At 41.1% G+C, this 21,512-nt stretch overlaps 1 protein-coding gene across 2 annotated transcripts in view; it reads right to left on the bottom strand.

Annotated features, from left to right (window-relative positions):
* The window catches only part of LOC134563402 (poly [ADP-ribose] polymerase tankyrase-1-like), a 187,741-nt gene that overhangs the window by 63,146 nt on the left and 103,083 nt on the right, over positions 1–21,512 (bottom strand). For both annotated transcript variants that reach the window (XM_063421312.1, XM_063421313.1), the window contains exons 6-7: positions 7,359–7,453; positions 3,864–3,930 (exon numbers count right to left, since the gene is read on the bottom strand). In XM_063421312.1, the coding sequence (XP_063277382.1) occupies positions 3,864–3,930; positions 7,359–7,453 (162 nt within the window). The remainder of the gene's footprint in view (positions 1–3,863; positions 3,931–7,358; positions 7,454–21,512) is intronic.

Below are 21,512 nucleotides of genomic sequence, written 5' to 3'. Positions count from 1 at the left end.
ACGTCCACATCCTATGTTGCATGCATTCTTTGAGAAAAAGTCAATTGCTCAATTTGTGTTTTCTAAGTTCTCTATCCTCAGGTTCTGTGATCCATGCTAAGACGGCGGCCACTGAAAGTCTGCTGAGCTGCCTCAGGTGCATTGGACTGATCCTGTTTGATCCTGAAACCTTGTGCATCCTGTGTCACCCTAGTGCCACCCATCAGAGAAGCCTCTTCGAGATCTGATTAACATGGACACGGACTGGCATCTTCTCTTTTCCTATATGGCCTCCATAGAGACTTTGGATCCTGTGGAGCTGCTGGACAAGGACTGACTGAAGCAGTGTGATGCTGAGAGCCAGCGGACTGTTAATCATGGACTCAGAGAAATTGTTTGCTACGGCTCAGTTTTATGTATGGTAGCCATTGTGACCTCTGTGGGGAAAGGGCACGTTGTTTGGGGGTTGTGGTTTTGGGACAGAACTTTTGGGGTTCAGAATTTTCAATTGAGTGGTTAAATCTTTCTTGGAATGCTCCTGCCTTTTGCACCGTATATTCCCTTGTATCTTATAAAAATTTAAAAATATGAGGGTGTTGGTTGAATTATGTTAGACTATGCTCGAGATATTTTGAGCAGGTTATTGCAAGGGGTTCAGGGTGAAACCCTGGGTAGCAAAGGCAGAATCAGACCAACATGTAGCCCTCACACCGTCACCTAAATGAAGGTCGGTGAACTTTATACAGGTTTTTTTTTTCTTTCTTTTTTCCTGTCATAGAATTGTTCATTTTTTCTTTTTCTGTTTTCTTTTTTAATATACTTAAAAGGGTGAGATGTTGCCATGAATTTTCCTGGTTTGCTGAGCATTCATATTAAAGGAGAAATGTGCAGTTTCTCACGCTGGTGAATTGTAAACACAGGACCATGTTTTGTAAATATTGGCAATGTTATGAATACTTTCTCCAAGAGAAGGGGAGGTTGAATGACAGCCTCCTGGACCAATGTGACAGGAGAGGTGGCGATACCCTTCTCCAATCCATGGTCACCTTGCCACAGATATATAATGAAAAAATAAACTAAGGGCAGGTCTTCTGCCCTGCTGCTGTTGTTGCACCCAGATCTGTGTCCCCAGTCTGTTTTCCTGGTTGGGCCTCCACGGTGATACCCCCCCTCCCTCAAAACATTTCTTCTCAAGGCGTCTCTGTGAACAGAATTGGAGCCTTAAATGCCTGTTCATAATAGAAGAAAAATGACAAGAAATAGAAAAAACAAATAAGCAACCTTTGTTGCCTTTTGCAGATAACACAAGTATTATTAATAATTCTACAGTATAACCATCGGTTATGAGTTTTAAGTGTTATCTCAGTTTTTAAGATATTTGATGTGAATTCACTGATATGATAAAGTTATCACAGTTTTACAGCCGGCTGCTACTGCTGCTGCTTCTGCTTCTTCTCATGTACTTTGCTATTTGTCTATAATTGCCTGTAAGACACGTGTCACCCAAGAATTTTTCCTTGTTTTCTAGCTGTCTATGCTAGTTTTGCATTCATGATTTTCTAAATATTTTCAGATTTCCAGACAAGGTTATCTGAGTTTGTAAGAATGCCTCCTCTGTCCTGACGGTTTGGGATGCAGTTCCAATCCTGGTCACAGACCATCTCAAGAGCCTGCTGAGCTCAGAGCATCTCTACCCTGACAAATTTAGGAGGTGTCAATTACCATATTAGTTTCTTATTATAAGATTTTTAAGAAGCTTGTTTTTAAAATTGGTGTAAGGGATTCCTCTGCAGTTAGAGCTGGGCACTGGCCATGCCTTGGCTCTCTCTGGATGGGAATTGCCTGTTTGCCCAGATGTTTTAGTAAAAATTACATATGAGTTATTTGACTCAACAATCTGACCTTTAAATATAATAGCTGAATTGATCTTTGAGGTGAACCTGGAATTCCTGCCTGGGAAGGATGAACAGGTTGTCACTGGAAAAGAAGCACTTCAGCTTTTGCAGTTCCTGGGCTGATCAAAATTATTATCAAAAAGATAACATGCAACAATGTAACATTTATGTCATGAACCTGAAGAAAAAGTAATTATGAAACCTGGATGTTCAATTTAGACAACGGAGTCTCACAAGTTATCAATTTAGGCAGTGGAGGTTGACAAGTTTGTTAACTTAAGGGGAAGATGTGCCTGTGTTTTATCATTAGCAGGGTCAGCAGTCATGTTACCCATCACCTTTGAGGACTGAGAAGGGACATTGCATAGCCTTAGTGGCTGTCACATAGACTGCAAACATGACCATGTGGTTGGAAGGTATGGAGACAACAGAAGTCCTCTGTCAGCAGCATGGTCCTGTTTTCATCGATCTTCCTCGAGTCACTCCCTGCTCCAGACTTCAAGAAGACATCCAGTGATGGTAAGGATCAACATCTTGTCTCAATGGACTTTTCCTTTTCATGTGTTTTAATATTATAGTAGATGTTATTTCATTTAAGTTTCCTACATAGATGTAGTTGTATTTTAGGTAATATTTCATGTGCCTTCGGTGTATGTTTTGTAGTTATTAAGGGCTGTTATTTCACTTTGTGGTTTTTGCCTTTCTGGTCTTTGGGATCATGTAGATATTTTTGGAGTCAGATATCTTTTTATTGATATTTTTATTAATTTTATTATTCTTATTCTTTCTTTCTAGGTGACATCCTACAGGTGTCATGGGCCAATTGAGTGAACAGTGGTCCAATCCTGCACATCCTGCAATGGGTCTTTGCCCCTTCAAACATCGCATGCATTTTTGCATTTAAAAAAAAAAAAAAAAAAAGGGTCAACTCAGGTTGTCCAAATAATTGGAAAATTAAATCAGTTTGCTGTTGCAGGTGTAATGCAAGGACCACTGTCCTTCGCTAAAAGGCAGAAAAAGCCCTTGTTATCTGAAAGGATGATTCCTAGAGTGATGGATCTTGACAAATTAGACTGCCATTTTTGAGCAGGCTAATGATGTTTTGGTTTTTTCTGTATTAGAATTAGTAAATAGCTAAGCTTGACGCTGGTGCATGGACATGGTTGTGAAGGGTCAACACCAAATGCCACAGAACTTCCCTGACCATTTAAGTCGGTGCCCAGTGGAAGTTCTATTTAGTGATTGTTTGATTACTAAAGGGACTTCTGGTGTCATGTTTGTCTTTTCTTCTCTTGCAAGGGCCCTGCAGGAGAGGACACAGACACAGACGTCGCCCTCAGCAAAAACTAAAAGGGGGAGATGTGGGCCTGACATTGGTCTGAACTTAGGCTTCAGGCTCTGCCAGTGTCTGTGTGAAAGGCAGACGAGCAACTTTCTCATGTTAGCCTGAGAAATCTAAAGGAGGAATTCAAACAAACCTTGGGAAGTGAGAAACCATCCGCAGGTGGTGTTTTTCCAGCATGTTTACTAGAAAGAAATGTTTACAAAAGGGTGTAGACGCTGAATAACCAATCATGTTCTTTGTACCAAACTACTCTATAAAAGTAGAATTTAGAAGAATAAAGTTGCTCTCATTTTTTACCATCATGGAGAGTCATGTTGTTATTCCTGTGCCGTCCGAAAACCATAGCAACAAGAAATCACCTTCAACAACTAAAAAGCTTACAAATTTAAATAGGAATTTCTGTGTGAGCTAATATTTGAACAGAAAGATTCAACTCTCAGTGCAAAGAAATTAGATAAAGAATAAGCCACATATACTATTCCAACAAAGACCTAAAGTTGCAGGCTTCTGAAACGACAATATGCTGTTTGAAACCTGTCACTAGTAGGAAAAAAAAATCTTAGTATTCAACTCCAGTATAAACAGTTCATATCTCATTTAACACATCTAAATCAACAGTAATTACTTTCCATCCTTCTGCTTACCTTAAGCAGCAGCTCTGTAACCTCATAGTGTCCATAAGAACATGCATTATGAAGAGGCACAAGACCACTGCATGGGAGAAGAAGGCAAACGACAAGTTTTTTTTAAAGTGGCATTTTTACAGGAGGAACAATTTTCTCCCTACTGAGATGAAAAGATCAAATTAAAGTTAAAAAATGTAAGTAGTTAGGTATTTAAAAATTAGGATTTACAAACTAATGGGAAAATCTGACTTCCCCAAACAACTCATTACTTAAGAGTGCCATTAACACTTGGGGTTTTGTTGCTTGGTTTTTGGAGGGGTTTTTTGTTGTGGGTTTTTTTTTGCCTTAACAGGCCACAGATGTTTAATCTACCATTAAAACTAGCATTAAATGGCTTTGACATAATCAAAGCTATTAAGGAGGGGCAAAAGTCCCATTCCACATTCAATTTCCTCAACAGTGTTCTGCTTCTGACTAAATAGGAACTCATGTTTAAAATGCTATGTGAAAGGCAAAACTCCCCAGATAACACTAATGTAACTCCTGGGTATTTTATGAAGATGTACAAATATCCATGGAAAGCAGACTCAAATTCCTGCTCTGGACTGTGGATGACCTGATTTTCCTCCATTTTTTAGAGTACAACCTATTTAACTGTTCAAGATACTTCTAAGAGAGTCCCTGTAATTTTCGTAGAGCTGTATTACTGCAGGCCGTACTTTAAAATGACACTAGCAAAATAACTAACAGGGATTTAGTCACAAGCACAAGATGTAATAAAAGTCATGCATTGAAAAGGAGATGCGAGGTGGGCAATTACTGCAGAGGACAAAATGAGTTTAATTCAAGCCAAACATGACAGGCTAGTTACAGCTCAACAGATCAGTAGACACAATACATGAATACCATATTTAACCCCATAATACCTATGAAAAATACAAGGGGTAATTCCCAGGACTGCAAAACTTAGAGAGAATTAGGACAGCAAGTAGTAGACAGCAATTACATAAACTTAATTTTAATGTGGATGCTCTCAGAAGCAGCAACACTTTTGTCACTGGAGAGGAAAATATGTTTGGGAGAAAATTTTCAGATTGTTTTTTCCATCATTACTTTTCTTAATTGCAACTTATGGGTACACGTGTGAGATAGAGACTATCCATTCCACAGAGCATTCAAAAAACCCGTCCCCTTCCAAAATGATGGTCATCTCAGAGGACTGAGGCCTTCAAGGCCTGTCAGCAAAGACAATTGCTGCAGCAATGGACCTAGCCACTTCTGCAGCATCCCCTCCCCTTCCCTCTTCCAGCACAACAGCTGTAAGGGAAAGGAAAGACCAGGGGAGAAAGAGCTGCTTCCTTGGCTGGGCTTCTCTTTGGGAGTAACTAGAAGTGGTGGCCATTTTGAAAATACAGAACAATTCCCAAGAACTTTCTCTCCATTGAAGAGAACCTAAGAGTTCTATAGAATCAATATAGCCTAATTTAGCTCCTTAAATGAAAAGTGACAGTTATTTATAGCCTATTTACTTATAAATTATGTATAAATAAGAAACACCAAGGTAAAACAAAACACCACACTGATTCTAAATGTGTGATGTCACTAAAAAAAAAGTGGGAGTTTAATAGGATGTTAGATGTTTCTAAATGTTTGGGCTGTTTTAAAGTTCAGTACAGCGTAAGTATTGAAAGGTTTTCCTTTTGGAAAGGTGCAAAATACTTTCAACTTGCTTAAATAATGCTAGATCTACCTAAATAGATATTATATGGAACTTTATTGTAGGACTTTTGTGGTTTATTTTTTGTGGGGTTTTTGATGGGGGGTGAGGGGAAGGTGTTTTGTTGTGTTTTCTGTGTTGGTGGGGGGGTTGTGGTGTGGTTTTGTTTTTTGTTGTTTTTGGGGGGGGGGTTGGGTGTATTGGTGTATTTTTGTTTTTTGACTTGCATAATATGTCATTGTGCATTTAACAATACCATTAAAAAAAGCCATTTGGGTAAATGGACAGATGAAAGAGCTACAGTTAGTCAAACTAAGAGTTTAAGTACACTTAGGACTGTTTTGGAGAGAAAGGAAAAAAAGGAAAGAAGCTAAGACAATTTAAAATCTCTTCTAACACTAGGCTGGTCTCAGCAGAAAATGAAAATACAGCAAGTGCCTCAAGTTTGCTGCTGGAGACAACAGACACACACATATCTTACTTCTGTGGATTCTGAATACAAAATGTATGCCTTTAACTAGGGGCCCAATTTCTACAATGTTAGGGCTAAGCCTTACAATCCAACCATCATGAAAATCATCATCTTAGAGATCAGAAATGTATGGCTGAGAACAACACACGTTAGGAAAGATGAAACAAGAAAACCTTATAAATATGATTGCTTGGCAAAAGATTTTGAGAATATGAAACCTATAAGCGAAATAGAAATGAAGGTGAGCTTTGAGATGTAAGATGCCAAGCTGTTAGTTACTGAACAACCAGAAAACAATGGTTTAACCGGCTGAAGGAGAATCTCTCTTGTTTGAACAATACCCTTAGCAAATAAAAGGATGCCAAGAGTCTAAAGGTTGGGGAGACCCTGCCGACCTGGCAGGGAAGAGAAAAGGGGTCTAGAAAGTAGCTTTTAGGGTTTAAAATGTAACACGATATGGTTATGTAGTACTTCTAATAGGCTGTATGAAGATTCTATAGGATTTGTGTCTTTTACTGGTTGGATGTTGTAAATTAGCATATTCAGTATGGAAAAAGGTATAATGTATTGTAACCAGAACTTAAGGGTCTCAGGCATGCCTATAAGCTGTAGCTGGCAGCTTTTAGGCTGGGCTCTGTATCACCCACAACCCTGGACGGCTGTAACACCATCTCTGCAATAAACAACATTTCAGAACAGAGCCACCTGGAGTCCCGCATCTCTCTCTGACAACTCGCACCAAGACATCTCTTACACGCACAGCATGTTACCATTTCTGATTTCTGACTGCTGTGCACTTTGCTGATATCTTACATAACTACCACCCTTAATGCAAAAATGGTATAATTTAGCCTCTACTGTATCTTGATTTTTGCTGTCAGCTTCAATGAAGATAGATCTACCAGGACCACTAGTTGTGCGCACACGACCATTACTGATGTGACTTGGAATTACATCCATATATATGAAACAGGATAATGAGACCATAGATAAGTTTTTCAATGCACATCTTTCCCTAAGCCCACGTATCTTCTCCCCATTGCCTTTCCAAAAATAATGCTGTTAGTCTGTAATTTCAAAGGGTAGTCTATGAATGGAAGTAAAGATCAAAGTTTTTGAAAAAATTTTAAGGGTGTAAAAGAAGGCTCAAAACAAGTGCAATCACAGGTAATTTGAAGCACACTCAGATTTTGGAAGCAAATATCATGTTCTTAGACAACTATTTGAGATTATGCTGCAACATGAACCAAAGAATTAATTCTTTATCTTAAATAATACAAAACCACTGCTGCAAACAGGTAATAAATCAATTAATTTTACATACCCTTTGTCCTTTGCATGTACATCTGCACCATGCTGAAGCAGAAGCTGGACTATCCGAACTCTGTTGTAGCCAGCTGCTAGGTGTAAAGGAGTGGACTGCAAAACAAAAGAAGATGAAGAATGGGAGCCACATCAGTCTGAAGTCCTGTACTTTCTGCCATTGAAATACTCTTAGTTTCTCTTATACATTGCGCCAAGATAAGTTGAAGTACCCTTCTGTGATTAGCTGAATTAACAAATACACAGCACATGCAGGCCCCTCCTGTTGTTAAACCAAAAAAGTATGCCTTAAGGTGGGTAAGAATACAGGCATCCCTAAGGCAATAACAGCCTTTTAATTTAAAACTAATTTTAAAAATCATTATCATCATCATCTCTGCACCAAAAAAGTATCCATACGTGTTCTGTACTGTGCTGTGGTAAGACAAAGAGCAAATTGTATGCAGATTGCAGTTTCCTACGGAATACAGGTCTTCAGCAGTAATGCACCTTGTTGCATAATAACAGAGTAATAACACCTTTCTCCATGGCTAACTCATATGAATTTTAACTGAAAGCTTTTGAGTTGACAACAGTAATTCCTCTTGAAGTTCATTTTTAAAAGCTTTTTTATTATGAAACAAATTTTGTGTGCTGTCTCAGCCTGGGGGGACTGCTTTCTTACAGAAATGGATGATGCTGTTTCCTCCTTCCCAAGGCTGAGAAGCAGAGGATTTTAAAGGGATTTATTTTGTGGCATGCAGCCAAATGATACCATTTTCTTACAGTAAAACCCCACACATAAAGCAGCTTGAAACATGGGAAAACTTACATATCTCACTGTATTATGCCGAGTATAGATTTACTGCCAGCATTTAAACATCCTTATACAGTATTACAAGGGGAGATGTCACATGTCACTATTATCAAGAGGTTAAAAACCAAAAAAATCAAGACAAATGGTCTCATCTGTGATAAACCACAGCAAGTACTATTGTCGTGGTTGCGGGGGAGGTGAATTTTTCCAGGGGGATGTGGGCAGTCCAATCAGTAATCAGCTTTTCTGCTGGCACCTGGATTGGTCACTCGGAGGTTTGGACACGCCTCTGAGGACACAAAGAGTTAAAAGCAGGACCCCAAGGGGGTTCGGCCTCTTTTTTGGATCCCGGTTTCAGCAGAGAGACGTCTCAGGTCTCCTTCCCCTGCCCAGCCATGAGGCTGGGTGGGGGAGGGGAAAACACGTGGTCGGGCTCAGGTAAGCCGGAGCCCCGGGGGAAGAGAAGAGAGTGGACAGGACTGGAACTGAGCTGCCCCGTCCAGGATGGAGGGGTGGAAAACTGTGGAAGTGCCTTCTGTGTGTGCTCACCCCCTCTTCCCCCCCAAACTCCGGGAGAAGGTGCCCAGCCACGTGGGAGTTGCCGAGCCTGGGAGTGCCTGTGTCTGCACCCTGCTGGGAGATAGAAGCTGTTAACCCTTGCTTGGCAGAAAGAAACTTTTCTTAGACATTGATTCTCATGACTGGTGATTTTGGAAAAAAGGAGAAGGAAGCGGCCTGGGACCGAAGTGATAAAGCACGATTGGAAGGAACCTGATGGGCAAAGAATGAGAGGAGTAGCCTTCGGAGCTGGACTTTTCTTGCATAATGTCAGCCATAGACTGAACTTAAGTCTCTTTTGAACATAAACTGCATTTTGGGTGGATGCAGCTGCCCTGCTTTTGCTACAGTGACTGGCACTTGAAGAGTGGAGCGAGCAGAGAAAAGAGGGGGAGGGTGAGGTGGTGCCCTCTGCCCTCAGGGCAGACTTGCTCCTGGAACCCCGGCCCCTGGGTAAAAAGGGGGAGAGCTCGGCATGCAGCATCCTTAAAAAGCCCTGTATGTAGTTTTGGCCTATGAGACAGCGGTGAGAGCGCTGGACATAGGAAAAAGAGAGAGTCACCCTGGCAGACTTCTCCGGGCGGTGCCACGGGTGACATGGGAACACATAAGGAGTAGACCTGTGTGTTCTAGAGAACAGTCTGTGGTGCCAGAGAGACTCCTCTCTCCCTTGCTGAATTGAAGATTAGTTTGTTTTTGAGTGGTGATTGTTTGATCTAAAACCCAAAGGTTGGTCTGTGAAGAGTGATGTGTGGGGAGGTAGAAACTGGGAGAAGAAATGTTCTAAGAAGTTTTTATTTCTGTCTCTGTGTGTGTTTAAGAGTATTTCTGTCCCTGTTCTTATGTAATGTAATAAAGTTTTGGTGGGTTTTTTTTTTTGTTTTCAAGATTTAAGCCTGCTCTGCTCTGTTCCTGATCACATCCCACAGTAGCTGTTAGGGAAAAAAAAAAACATATTCATGGGTGCATTAACATCTGGCCAGTGCCAACCCATGACAACTATATATCTATAAACAGTATGGATTTCCAGGAACACAGATTTTATATGTCCATAATTTGGGAGCAGTCTGTATTATATTTTACTGAAGTCTCAACACTTTGATACTTTGCTTCAGAAAGAGTAACCACTTTGACAACTACCAGGTGTCCCGTGTATCATATCGAGGACACAGGTTGTACTATCAGAAATGACAGCACGGGCTATCTCTTAGAAAAACACCTGGGAAACTCAGTAAATTTAGGGAAGCAGTTATGCAAGTTTCCATAAGACCTGTCTTCACAATTATCTATACTCAAGATAAGGACCTCTAACATTCCTAACATGAAGATCCCCAGAGTGTTTCCAAGATACAAAATACGAGTAACAACAAACATGTCCAACGTTTTAGTTGTTTGATCATGCAAATTATTAGGCTCTATTACCCTGTTTGAGGGTTCTGCTACTGAATTAATTTAGACTGATCTAGAAGGCAATATATTTTTTGTATATCTGCCCCTATTATAGAATAACTGTCTTCTGCATATCATAAACACTAATGAAAATGTGGATAAGGATAATGTTGCTATTGACATTAGCAAAATACTTCAGTACTGTTTATATTGACAGTTGCCTTGGTTTGGTTACTACATCCAGTTTAGTCAATTGAATTAGCAACTCAGACAACCTAAAATTAATTTGAAATGGACTGCAGAAAAGTCTGTCTATTAAAAGGTCTATACTCCAGAGAAACTGCAGCCAAGCATTAATTGTTTGGAATACTTCAGGATCCTTGAACCTCACTACAATTAAACTACATCCATTCTTGTCTGTGCGCCACTTCTGAAACAGTGATGGCAGACTTCTAAAATGATGCTTTACTTATAGGAAACATTATTAACAGAGATGTTCTCAATAAAGACATATAATCCCAGAGTGTCACCATGAGATTTCCTAGTTTTCTGAGCGTTCATATTAAAGTAGAAGTTCTCACTTTTCTCACGCTCTGCTCATGTAAATAGGAGACTGTTTTTTGTAAATACTGCCATTGTTTTTGCATTCTTCTCCAGGAGAGGAGAGGGTTGAACAGCAGTCCTGTTGACCAATGTGGATGAGGGGTGGGATTCCACCCTCCAATCCATGGTCACCTTTCTAAAGGAATATAATAGAATGAAATAAACAGAGGGCGGCCTTTCTGTTCCATCTCCGTGTGGTCATTTGAGCGTGGCAAACAGCGACACCCAGAGTCTTGCTCACTCCTTAAAATTAAAAGAAAAACTATTATGACTCAGGCTGAGACTGTCCACTTTGTATTTCTAGGGTTAATAGAGCTGCATTTGCCAAATAACTTCATTAGAGAAGAAACCCAAAACTTTTCAAGTTTATAGCTGCACAACAAATAGCATAAATGAAGCAAATCAGTGTTAACCCAAATCTTCAGACAACTTATATCCCTGTCTTTCAGAAAGGTGAGCTACTTCCTTCTCTTGAGCAAGGGCATGTAGACACCCCAGCCCCATGACTGAAATATAGAGTATCTTGTCTTGCCCAGCACACCAGGAATTATTTATCTGCAGCCAGGCACCTGACATTTGGTGTGCTTGCCTTGCAGCCTACAGCAGCCTCAGCAAAGCTGTGTGCTGTGCTGTGCTTGCCTCTCCAAGGAGGATGTTCCCTGGGCCCATCCCTAGAGACTGGGCTGAGATCTCCACCAGGCAGCATGCTTCAACTCTGCAACTGCAAACACCCAGTGCTGGAGAGGCAGGGAGTTAGAGGGCCAGAGACACCACTTAACTGATGGGCAAGGAAGGACAAGTGAACACATATACGTGTAGGAGCAGGAGCAGACAACCTGGAGTGCTGCTCCCCCTGTATACACAAGCCAGCATTCCCAATTGCTCATTACTTTGGCTAAATGGCTCTTATAAATGCTGTGCTTACATATGCTCCAGGAAGGAGAAAGCAGGAAGATCCTGTCTCCGTGATTTTTAAAGACTTCTTTTCCTTTCTCATGAGAAAGAGCATTCATTACTATATATTTAACAGGCAAAAATACTAATCTGGAGTTACAACTTCGTATGCTAATTACAGAATCTAGGTACCTAAAAGATAATATTGTGCTACATGAACTACTCATTAGATGACATTATGATCCTCAAAAAAAAAAAAAAAAAGGAAATGATGGCAGTAGAGAGTGATTCTTAAAATTAACATGCTTATTTATATAGCATCAGGGAAGCAAAAACTAAATATCATTGACAGTTGACAGCAATGTCTACTGCACTTGAAAGGTATATCAAATTAATTACTTAATATTAAGAAAACAGATTTAATAAAGCTATCAATTAACCTCTCCTCCCATATCTTGCAAAACTTGGCAAGACTTACTAACAAAAATCCTTACAGGGCACTTAATTTACAAGACTCGGATTCACAGTTACCAGGCCAATCACAGTCTTACTTGCTAGTGTAATTAAAGAGTATAACTCCATTTTTATTAAGTAAAGTAGATCATCATGCAAGATGCTCATATTATTTGAAAGTTTTATGGCAGTTGTAACTGAGCCAAAGCAGGTACTGAGCACTTTAAGGAACATCACTGTACACAAGATGGCAATCGCTGTCAACCTATATACCTACTATTTATAGTAAGGTAGGTGTTTTTGCCTGCAGTCTTTTTGATAATGTGTTGCCTGGGAATACAAGAAATGCATTTTTTAGATTTTATACTGTCCTCAGTGAGCCTTAGGTATTTTTGCACTGCTTCATTACCAACAGCTGATTTGATGACCCCTGTTCAAGGTCAGCTGCCTTGGACTTGCCGTCCCCTGTTCACCTGCATCAAACAAAAGGGGCCCTGAGGGATCTCCAGCGCTGCAGGCTCTGAGCAGCTTCTGCTAAAATCTCAAAATTTGTTTCAACAAACTGTCCACAGGCAACATGGGAGTGCTAGCTCCAAGCAACATCCATTTCCCTTCCTATCTTGCTAAAGTCTTCAGCAGCTCTCAGACGGTAATGCTGCCACTGCCTCAGAAGAAAGTTTCATTTCAAATTCAAATTACACATTTTAAGGGCAACTTTAAACCAAGGGATCTTACGTAACCATCTTATATTATGCATTATCTGCATGATTAATAACAGCTGCAGGAACTCTTTTAAAAACTAATATCTCCTGTTGCTGTTTCCTACTGCCGAAGTCTTTATATAATGCTATCTAATAAAAATCTTAATCTACACGTTTGAGCCAACACTGATTTTGACAGCCAGCTCTGGCCTTGACATATGGCTACTCTCATGCTCAGGTCTCCACAGGGATGTGCACCAGTAAGGGTGGCTCTTACACAGATGGGGAAACAAGTAAAGCTTGGCAAAAAGTACCCAAGGATACTTGTATGCTTATTGTTAACTCTTCTACAACACTGCTGACAGAGGACACACACACACACAAAAAAAAAAAAAAAAAAAAAAGACAGAGGGGGAAAGATTTAAAAATGTTTCATGCAGACTTTTGTGACCTTTTTATATCATGTCTGTAATTATCTTCATGTTTAGTAGATTTGGAAATTGCAGGTATGCAGCAAACTCCCATTTAACAAATGTAGTTTAAAAAACCCCTTTATTCATAGCATACTGCCCTTAGAAAACAGCAATAAAAATATCTTAAAACTCTTTTAGTTTGTCATACAAACTCGCTTCAGAGAAGTGTTTCACCTCCTTTGAATTAAGGGAAGAGCACAGGGGTTTCTAATAGCAGAAGGGATCTTTGTTTCATAGTTTTGCATAAAACTGTTTTGAAAGATGTCCTGAATCCTGGCAAAGCAAACAACTTTCTCTTTACTGCGTTAGAATTTATGAAAGAATCTTTCTTTCCAATCACAGTAGTCTGTGCTTGATGCTGCTCTCTTGCAGACATCTCTAAAATGAACTACATCAATCAGGAGGGTACATCAGGAAGACATTCCAGATGCAAGTGGAGTGCCTCCTGTCACCACTTCATCATTCTGATTAATGGGGTAAGGAAACAAGTTGCAACAACACCACAATTTGGCAGACACATTCCTAAACTTTTCCACTGTGGAAACGATCAGGCTTTTCCTTTGCTGCTCAGATACTAACTTGCATTCTAATTTTAAACAGTGCATCTTACACCTTCATTTTAAATTAATTTGGAAGCTTTCTTGGGAAATAGCTCATTAACATTTGTATTGTGCCAAGACTGGACTTCTATACAAAACATTTCCTTCTATAAACACATATTTAAAATAACTAAATTATATTATATTCATGCTATAATGCTCTTACACATTTGGTACTACAGAAATGAAGCATCAGGGTTACTCACTGATGAATTATGCTTTTAATGAACAGGAAAGGGGCTGTGCTTCTGTTCACTAGCCACATGAATTGTCATCGTCATCATGCAGCTCCCTTGGCTATTTTATAGCAGTACTGAGTTATTTAAATTCGTGGTTGACAATTATGCTTTAGGGACAAACTTATAGATGCTACTTCCAGAAAACAAGTACTATCAGACTGCTGACTGTAGATGAGCTAGCTGCAACTCCAGAGATAAGCACAGGGATGAAGAGCTTAAACTACTTTTCTTATGTAAAAAAAAATAAACAACAAACAAACACCCCTACAAACAAACAAAATTCCTAAAGACAAGAATTACAAAATGCTTAAGGAAGACATTTCTCACTCCAGTGTTTCCAGTGGTAATTTAACTGCTTCATCTTCAGAACACAGCCAGTAGTAATTAATTAAACTACTGAACTGGACAGGCTTAGTATAGTAAAATTCCAAAAAACATCATGTCACAGATTTCACATACTGCTTTCTAACAGCTAATGACAGGGAAAATGAATTGAACAGCTCACCAATTCAGAATTTTCAAGTCACACAGTATCTTAATTTAGAGGTCTGGTATATCAGATGATCTCTTGGCAGGTGGAGGATGGTGGTGAGGAACCAATGGTTTTGAGCTGTAAACCAGCAAAGACAAAACCAGCTTGATTTCACAGACAGAGCAGTGCTAGGGCACAGCATCATCGGGCAAAAATGTTCATAAACTCAAGGAAAAGAGTTAAAAAACAAAAAGACTAAAAATACTGCAAATACACTGAGAGAATAAGGCCTCATTTGGAAGAGGTTTACTTGGGTGGCAGACCAGCTCCTCATATCCAGTGAGTATTCAAATCTATTCCTTTTCAGGGGGTTGTACTGTCCAAACTATTGAATGCTTCTCTAGTAGATCTGACCTTTGAGAGACACAATTTTCTGACTGTATGTCTAAACCTCTAAGACCGCATGACAAGGGTTGGCATCAGTTCCACACATTAAGATAGTGACCCTATTGTACTGCAACTTTGGCTAAGTGTTGACAAATAAGGGGGCAAGAGATTTATGAGAGAAAAGCTTTTACAATCACCTACATGCCTAGCATAGGGAAGCACCAACAGGATTACAAGTGTGATCTTGCACAGGGGCAGACAAAGAAATGACTGGAGTGTCTCCATTTCAAGGAGAAAAGAAGGTAGAACAAGAAACCACAGAATCAACTAGGTTGGAAAAGACCTTTGAGATTGAGTCCAATTTATGACCGAACACCACCTTGTCAACCCGACCATGCCACTGAGGGCCACATCCAGTTTCTTCTTAAAACACCTCCAGGGATGGTGACTCCACCAGCTCCCTGGGCAGCCCATTCCAATGACCGATTACTCCTTCTGTGAAGAAATTCTTCCTAATGTCCAATCTAAACCTCCCCTGGTGCAGCTTAAGGCTTTGTCCTCTTGTCCTGTTGCTGGTTGATGACCTTCACCTGGCTACACCTTCCTTTCAGGCAGTTGTACAGTGATATGTTTTTTTCTGAGCTTCCTTTTCTCCTGGCTAAACAATTCCATCTCCCTCAGCTGCTCCTCACAGGCCTTGTGCTCCAGACCCTTCACCAGCCTTGTTGTCCTACTCTGGACATGCTCTAGCACTTCAACATTCTTCCTAAACTGAGGAGCCCAGAACTGGATGCTGCACTCAATATGTGGCCTCACCAGTACCGAGTACAGGGGAAGAATGACTTCCCTGCTCCTGCTGGCCACACTATTCCTGATACTGGCCAGGATGCTGTTGGCCTTCTTGGCCATCTGGGTACTCAACTGGCTCACATTCAGCTGCTCTCAATCAGTACCTCCAGGTCCCTTTCTGCCTGGCTGCTGTTCAGCCACTCTGTCCCTAGCTTGTAGCGCTGCAGAGGGTTGTCATTACTTTCAGAGACAAACCTTGAAACATAGACTAAGCAGGAAAAGGTAACGGGCTGGAAGAGACACTTAAATCTTTAAATAGGAACACCATTGATCTCTGAAGGCTTTCACAAACAGCAGATCCCATAAATGGGGCATTAGTAATCTTTGACCTCTTCCTAAGCAAGAATTGAAATGCAACACCTCCTCCCTTCCCCAAAACTCTTCTGTATATGCATGTATCTCAAACACCATTTGGCAAAACAGTTCCACAGAGGATGTGTCAGAAAAACTGAGTAACACACCTCACAAAACCATAATATTTTCAGAAAAGTGATTTTTACAAGAATTTCTTCCATTTCTACATGCATATGATGAAGGTGTAGCTGGGGATGGAACTGCAATATGAAAAATAAATTCTGGGGCTTTCACCATGAAGTAGCATTTGTAGTTTTCCCAGATTCAGAAGGATAGAATACATCTCTGGCAGCATTCAATGACACAGGGAGAGGAACTTTGAGATGGATTATCAGAGAAGCAGAGGAGTATACACTGTTTCTTTGGTGATAGATGCTGACAACTGAGGGAATAGTGGCTTGCCGAGCTACATAAAGAAAAAATTACAGTAAAGATCCACTCTCTTCTAAGGGAATGCGGCTGATGTTATTTAACACTGATAGGAGATCTATGCTGGCTTGAAGGATATGGCAGAACACTACACAGAAACTACTTAAAAGTATCATCGTGTCCAGTACAGCCATTTTTGGCAGTCTGAAGATACACACTGAATCATCAAGAACCAAAACTGCTGAGTTTTTTGATTATATTCTTTTCTTTTAGCACTTGCTATCAAAATCCTCATAGAGTCACAGAACATACTGAGTTGCAAGGGACCCATCAGGATCACTGAGTCCAACTCCTGGCCCTGCACAGGACACCCCAAGAATGACACCAGGTGCCTGGGAGTGTTTTTTGTATTGTGGCACCCAGAACTGGCCCCAGCACTCCACATGAGGCCATCCCAGCGCACTGCAGAGCAGGACAATCCACTCCCTTCCCTGGCTGTGCCTGATGCCCCTCAGGACAGGGTTGGCTCTCCTGGCTGCCAGGGCTCAGCGACTCACATTCAATTGCCAACAGCCAGGACCTCCAGGTCCCTTTCTACAGTGCTACTCTCCAGCATCTCATTCCCCAGTCTGTATGTACATCAATGTCTTTCCTACTACAGTCAACTAAGTCTTTTATTTCCCTTTTCTTTTTATCTATCTTTTTATTTTTACTACTTCCCCTATTCATCTCTATGTATTTACTTTGCTTCTCCACCTTCCCCTTCCAACTACAAACTTTCCAGGCTTCAGTTCATAATATTTTCACATTATTAAGAAGGAATAAATTAATTTGACCATTCTCTCCATTAACATGGCTTTGAATCAGCACTTCACTCATTTTACTGAAACTGGGGCCAGAATAAACTGTTATGCGCAACACTTGCATATTGACTGCATTTCTGTTCTGGTGCTGAGTATAAAATAAATATTTATACCTTATATTTTTTAATTTAATTAAAACATGAAATATAAAATAATAAAATAAAATACACAAAATGCTCTTTTTGCATTACAGTGGTAATTTGCAAATTTTAGAATTAAATTACTTTATAATCCAATCAAAGAGCCTTCACCATTCCCCTGAAGAGCAGCCTTGCAAAATACAGGGCAGAGAATGCATCTTGTAATTCCAACTGAAAAGCAATGGTTATTAGAATATGAATAATCTAAAGAATTTAATCTAAAAGAAATAAGTTTGTTATAGGTAGTCATATATAATATTACTTGGAAAAGACTAATCAAATCACCTCAATTTTCTTGTTCATCAATGATACATCCATCATCAATTACAATGCCTTATTTTGGCGTTTTCCTCCCCTTTTATCCTTCATCTGCTGCCTGCTCAGTCAACTTAAACAATACTTTTAGAATGGTTACGTAAATACATCTCTCCTTGCACATAAGTATTTGCAGTTCTTTTCATTTAGAATTAAATTGATCACTCTAAATTATCCATTAAACCTCTGAAGTAAATGATGTGGTTGTATGATCAAGTGACAACTCATGTGATGGGAGAAATCAGAGAGGCACCAAGGGCAGAAAACACAAGGGCTCTGTCTGACCTAAGAGGTGAAATATTCGGATGTTATCAGTGACTCTTCTACAGAGAAAGTGGCTATAAAGGCCACAAGGGAACTACTGGGATGATATCAAGTGACCTGAAGCAAAACCTTTCACCAGAACTTGTCTTTAATAGCAGTTATATCACACTCAGATTCTACTTATCTAAAATAATCCAACACGAGGCACCAACCATCATAAAGTGGAGCTATGAAAAAAATATCATGTTTTTTAAAATAGGCTGGAATTAGTAGGTAAGAAAATTATGTCCTTACAGACACCATAAAAACTACTAATGAAGATAATACTGGAGATGCTTTGCTAATTCATACCTTCTATTGCGAAAGACTTGTTATACTGAAAGAAGCCAGTATCACCAAAAGGAAGCTAAAAGAGTTTACTAGAATTGCAAGGACATTAAAAAAGCTGAATGTACAAGTCTCTTGGGTTATGTAAACAAAAAAATATGTATTCTATTTCATCTGTTGAAACCAGTTGGGGAGATTTTTTTTTTCTTTTTCCTATATCTCTTGTAACTCCAGGGGGGAGGGGGGTGGATGCCTTCTGATAAGAGGCCAGCTGTTAAAACCAGGTGGGGCAATGTTTCTCTTTGATTAACTTGGCCCACCCTCCGGGGAGGGGGGGGGGGGGAATATCTTCTGTTAATGGGCCATTAAGGATCACCAATGACATGATATACTACATTATCCCATTGAGAGATGCTCTACCCAGCGGGGGGAGAGCCAGCCATTCCTACCAAGATAAAAACTGAGATGTAGGAACACCAAGCATCCTCTTTTCCACTGGATTTTCAGAGGAAGACCGGACTCATCTCACCACCACTACAAGATCATCTCTACTCCAACAGAACCACATCTGTCATCATCTCTACTACAATGTCTCCACCAACCAGCAAGAAGGAAACACAAGCTTTCCTAGGTGCCATAGGCTTTTGGAGAATGCACATTCCTGAGTACAGCCAGATTGTGAGCCCTCTCTACCTGGTTACCCACAAGAACGATTTCCACTGGGGCCCTGAACAGCAACAAGCCTTTGCCCAGAACAAGCAGGAAATTGCCCATGCAGTAGCCCTTGGTCCAGTCAGGACAGGACCAGAGGTGAAGAATGTGCTCTGCTCTGCAGCCGGGAACCATGGTCTGTCCAGGAGACTTTGGCAGAAGGTGCCTGGTGAGACTTGAGGTCGACCACTGAGATTCTGGAGCCGAAGTTACAGAGGGTCCGAAGTCAACTACACTGCCACAGAGAAGGAAATCTTGGCTGCCTATGAAGGAGTTCAAGCCGCCTCAGAGGTGACTGGCAGGGAAGCACTACTCCTCCTGACACCCTGACTACCGGTGCTGGGGTGGATGTTCGAAGGAAAACTTCCCTCTACCCACCATGCCACTGATGCCACAGGGAGCAAATAGACTGCCCTCATCACACAGTGTGCCCGTACTGGAAATCCGAATCACCCTGGGATTTTGGAAGTAATTACCAACTGGCCGGAAGGTGAAAACTTTGATCTCACGGACGAAGAGGAACAAGAGCAAGTGACATGTGCCAAAGAAGCTCCACCGTATAATCAGCTGCCAGCAGAAGAAACACGCTACGCTCTTTTCACTGACGGTTCCTGTCGCATTGTAGGAATGAACCGGAAGTGGAATGCAGCCGTATGGAGCCCCACATGACAGGTTGCACAAGCCACTGAAGGAGAAGGTGGATCAAGTCAACTTGAAGAACTCAAGGCTGTTTAATTAGCCTTGGACATTGCTGAGAGAGAGAAGTGGCCAAAGCTCTACCTCTACACTGATTCATGGATGGTGGACAATGCTCTGTGGGGTTGGCTGGAAAGGTGGAAAAAGGCCAACTGGCAGCAGGGGGGAAAACCAATCTGGGCTGCTGATGAGTGGAAAGACATTGCCACTTGGGTAGAGAAGCTACCTGTAAAAGTCCACCGTGTAGATGCCCACGTCCCCAAGAGTCGGGCTAATGAGGAGTACTGAAACAACGAGCAAGTAGATCAAGCAGCGAAGATAAGAGGTGTCAAAGATAGACCTAGATAGGTACATAAGAGAGAGTTGTTCCTTACTCGATGGGCCCATAACCCCTCAGGTCATCAGGGCAGAGATGCCACCTATAAGTGGGCACAAGACCAGAAAGTAAATCTAACCATGAACAGCATTTCATTTCTCAGGTTATCCATGACTGTGACATGTGCTGCAATCAAGCAGGCCAAGCGAGTGAAGCCCCTATGGTATGGGGAACGGTGGTCCAAATATAGGTATTGGGAAGCCTGGCAAATTGACTACATCACCCTTCCCAAAACCTGCCAAGGCAAGTGCTACATGCTAACCATGGTGGAAGCAACTGCTGTATGGTTGGAGACCTACCCTGTGCCTCACGCTACTGCCCGGAACACCATCCTCGGCCTCGAAAAGCAAGTCCTGTGGAGACATGGCACCCCTGAGAGAATCGAGTCAGACAATGGGACCCATTTCAAGAACGGCCTTATAAACACCTGGGCCAGAGAACATGGCATCGAATGGATATATCACATCCCTTGTCATGCACCAGCTGCCAGGAAAGTAGAACGATGCAACAGACTACTAAAGAATACCCTAAATGCACTTGGTGGAGGGACCTTCAAGAATTGGGAAGTGAACTTAGCCAAAGCCACCTGGATGGTGAACACTCGAGGATCCATCAATCAAGCTGGTCCTGCCCAGTCTGAACCCTTGCACACAGTGGATGAAGATAAAGTCCTGGTGGTTCACATGAAGGGTATGTTAGGAAAGACTGTTTGGATTAACCCCACCTCAGGCAAAGGCAAACCCATCTGTGGGATTGTTTTTGCTCAAGGACCTGGTTACAATTGGTGAGTAATGGAGAAAGATGGAGAAACCAGTTGTATACCACAGGGAAACCTAATATTAAGTGATAATTGGGTGTAAGGGTTCATTGTGTATAGCAGTTTGTTGATTTAAGTATGACAGAGATGGTAATAGAATAAGGGGTGGATAATGTCTTGGGTTATGTAACCAAAAAAAATGTGTATTCTATTTCATCTGTTGAAACCAGTTGGAAAGATGTGGGTTTTTTTTCCTTTTTCTCTTGTAACTTGTAACTCCAGGGGGGAGGGTGGTGGATGCCTTCTGATAATAGGCCAGCTGTTAAAACCAGGTGGGGTGGTGTTTCTTATCTCTTTGATCAACTTGGCCCACCCTCGGGGGAGGGGGGGGGGGGAAATATGGGAATATCTTCTGTTAATGGGCCATTAAGGCTCACCAATGACATGACATGCTACATTATCCCATTGTGAGATGCACCACCCAGTGGGAGGGAGCCAGCCATTCCTACCAAGATAAAAACTGAGATGTAGGAACACCAAGCATCCTCTTTTCCACTGGATTCTCAGAGG

The sequence above is a fragment of the Prinia subflava genome, chromosome W (genome assembly GCF_021018805.1).
Source record: "Prinia subflava isolate CZ2003 ecotype Zambia chromosome W, Cam_Psub_1.2, whole genome shotgun sequence".
Lineage (NCBI taxonomy): Eukaryota > Metazoa > Chordata > Aves > Passeriformes > Cisticolidae > Prinia > Prinia subflava.
The sequence above is the reverse complement of the archived record's forward strand: the minus strand, read 5'-3'. Positions and strand labels throughout refer to the sequence as shown.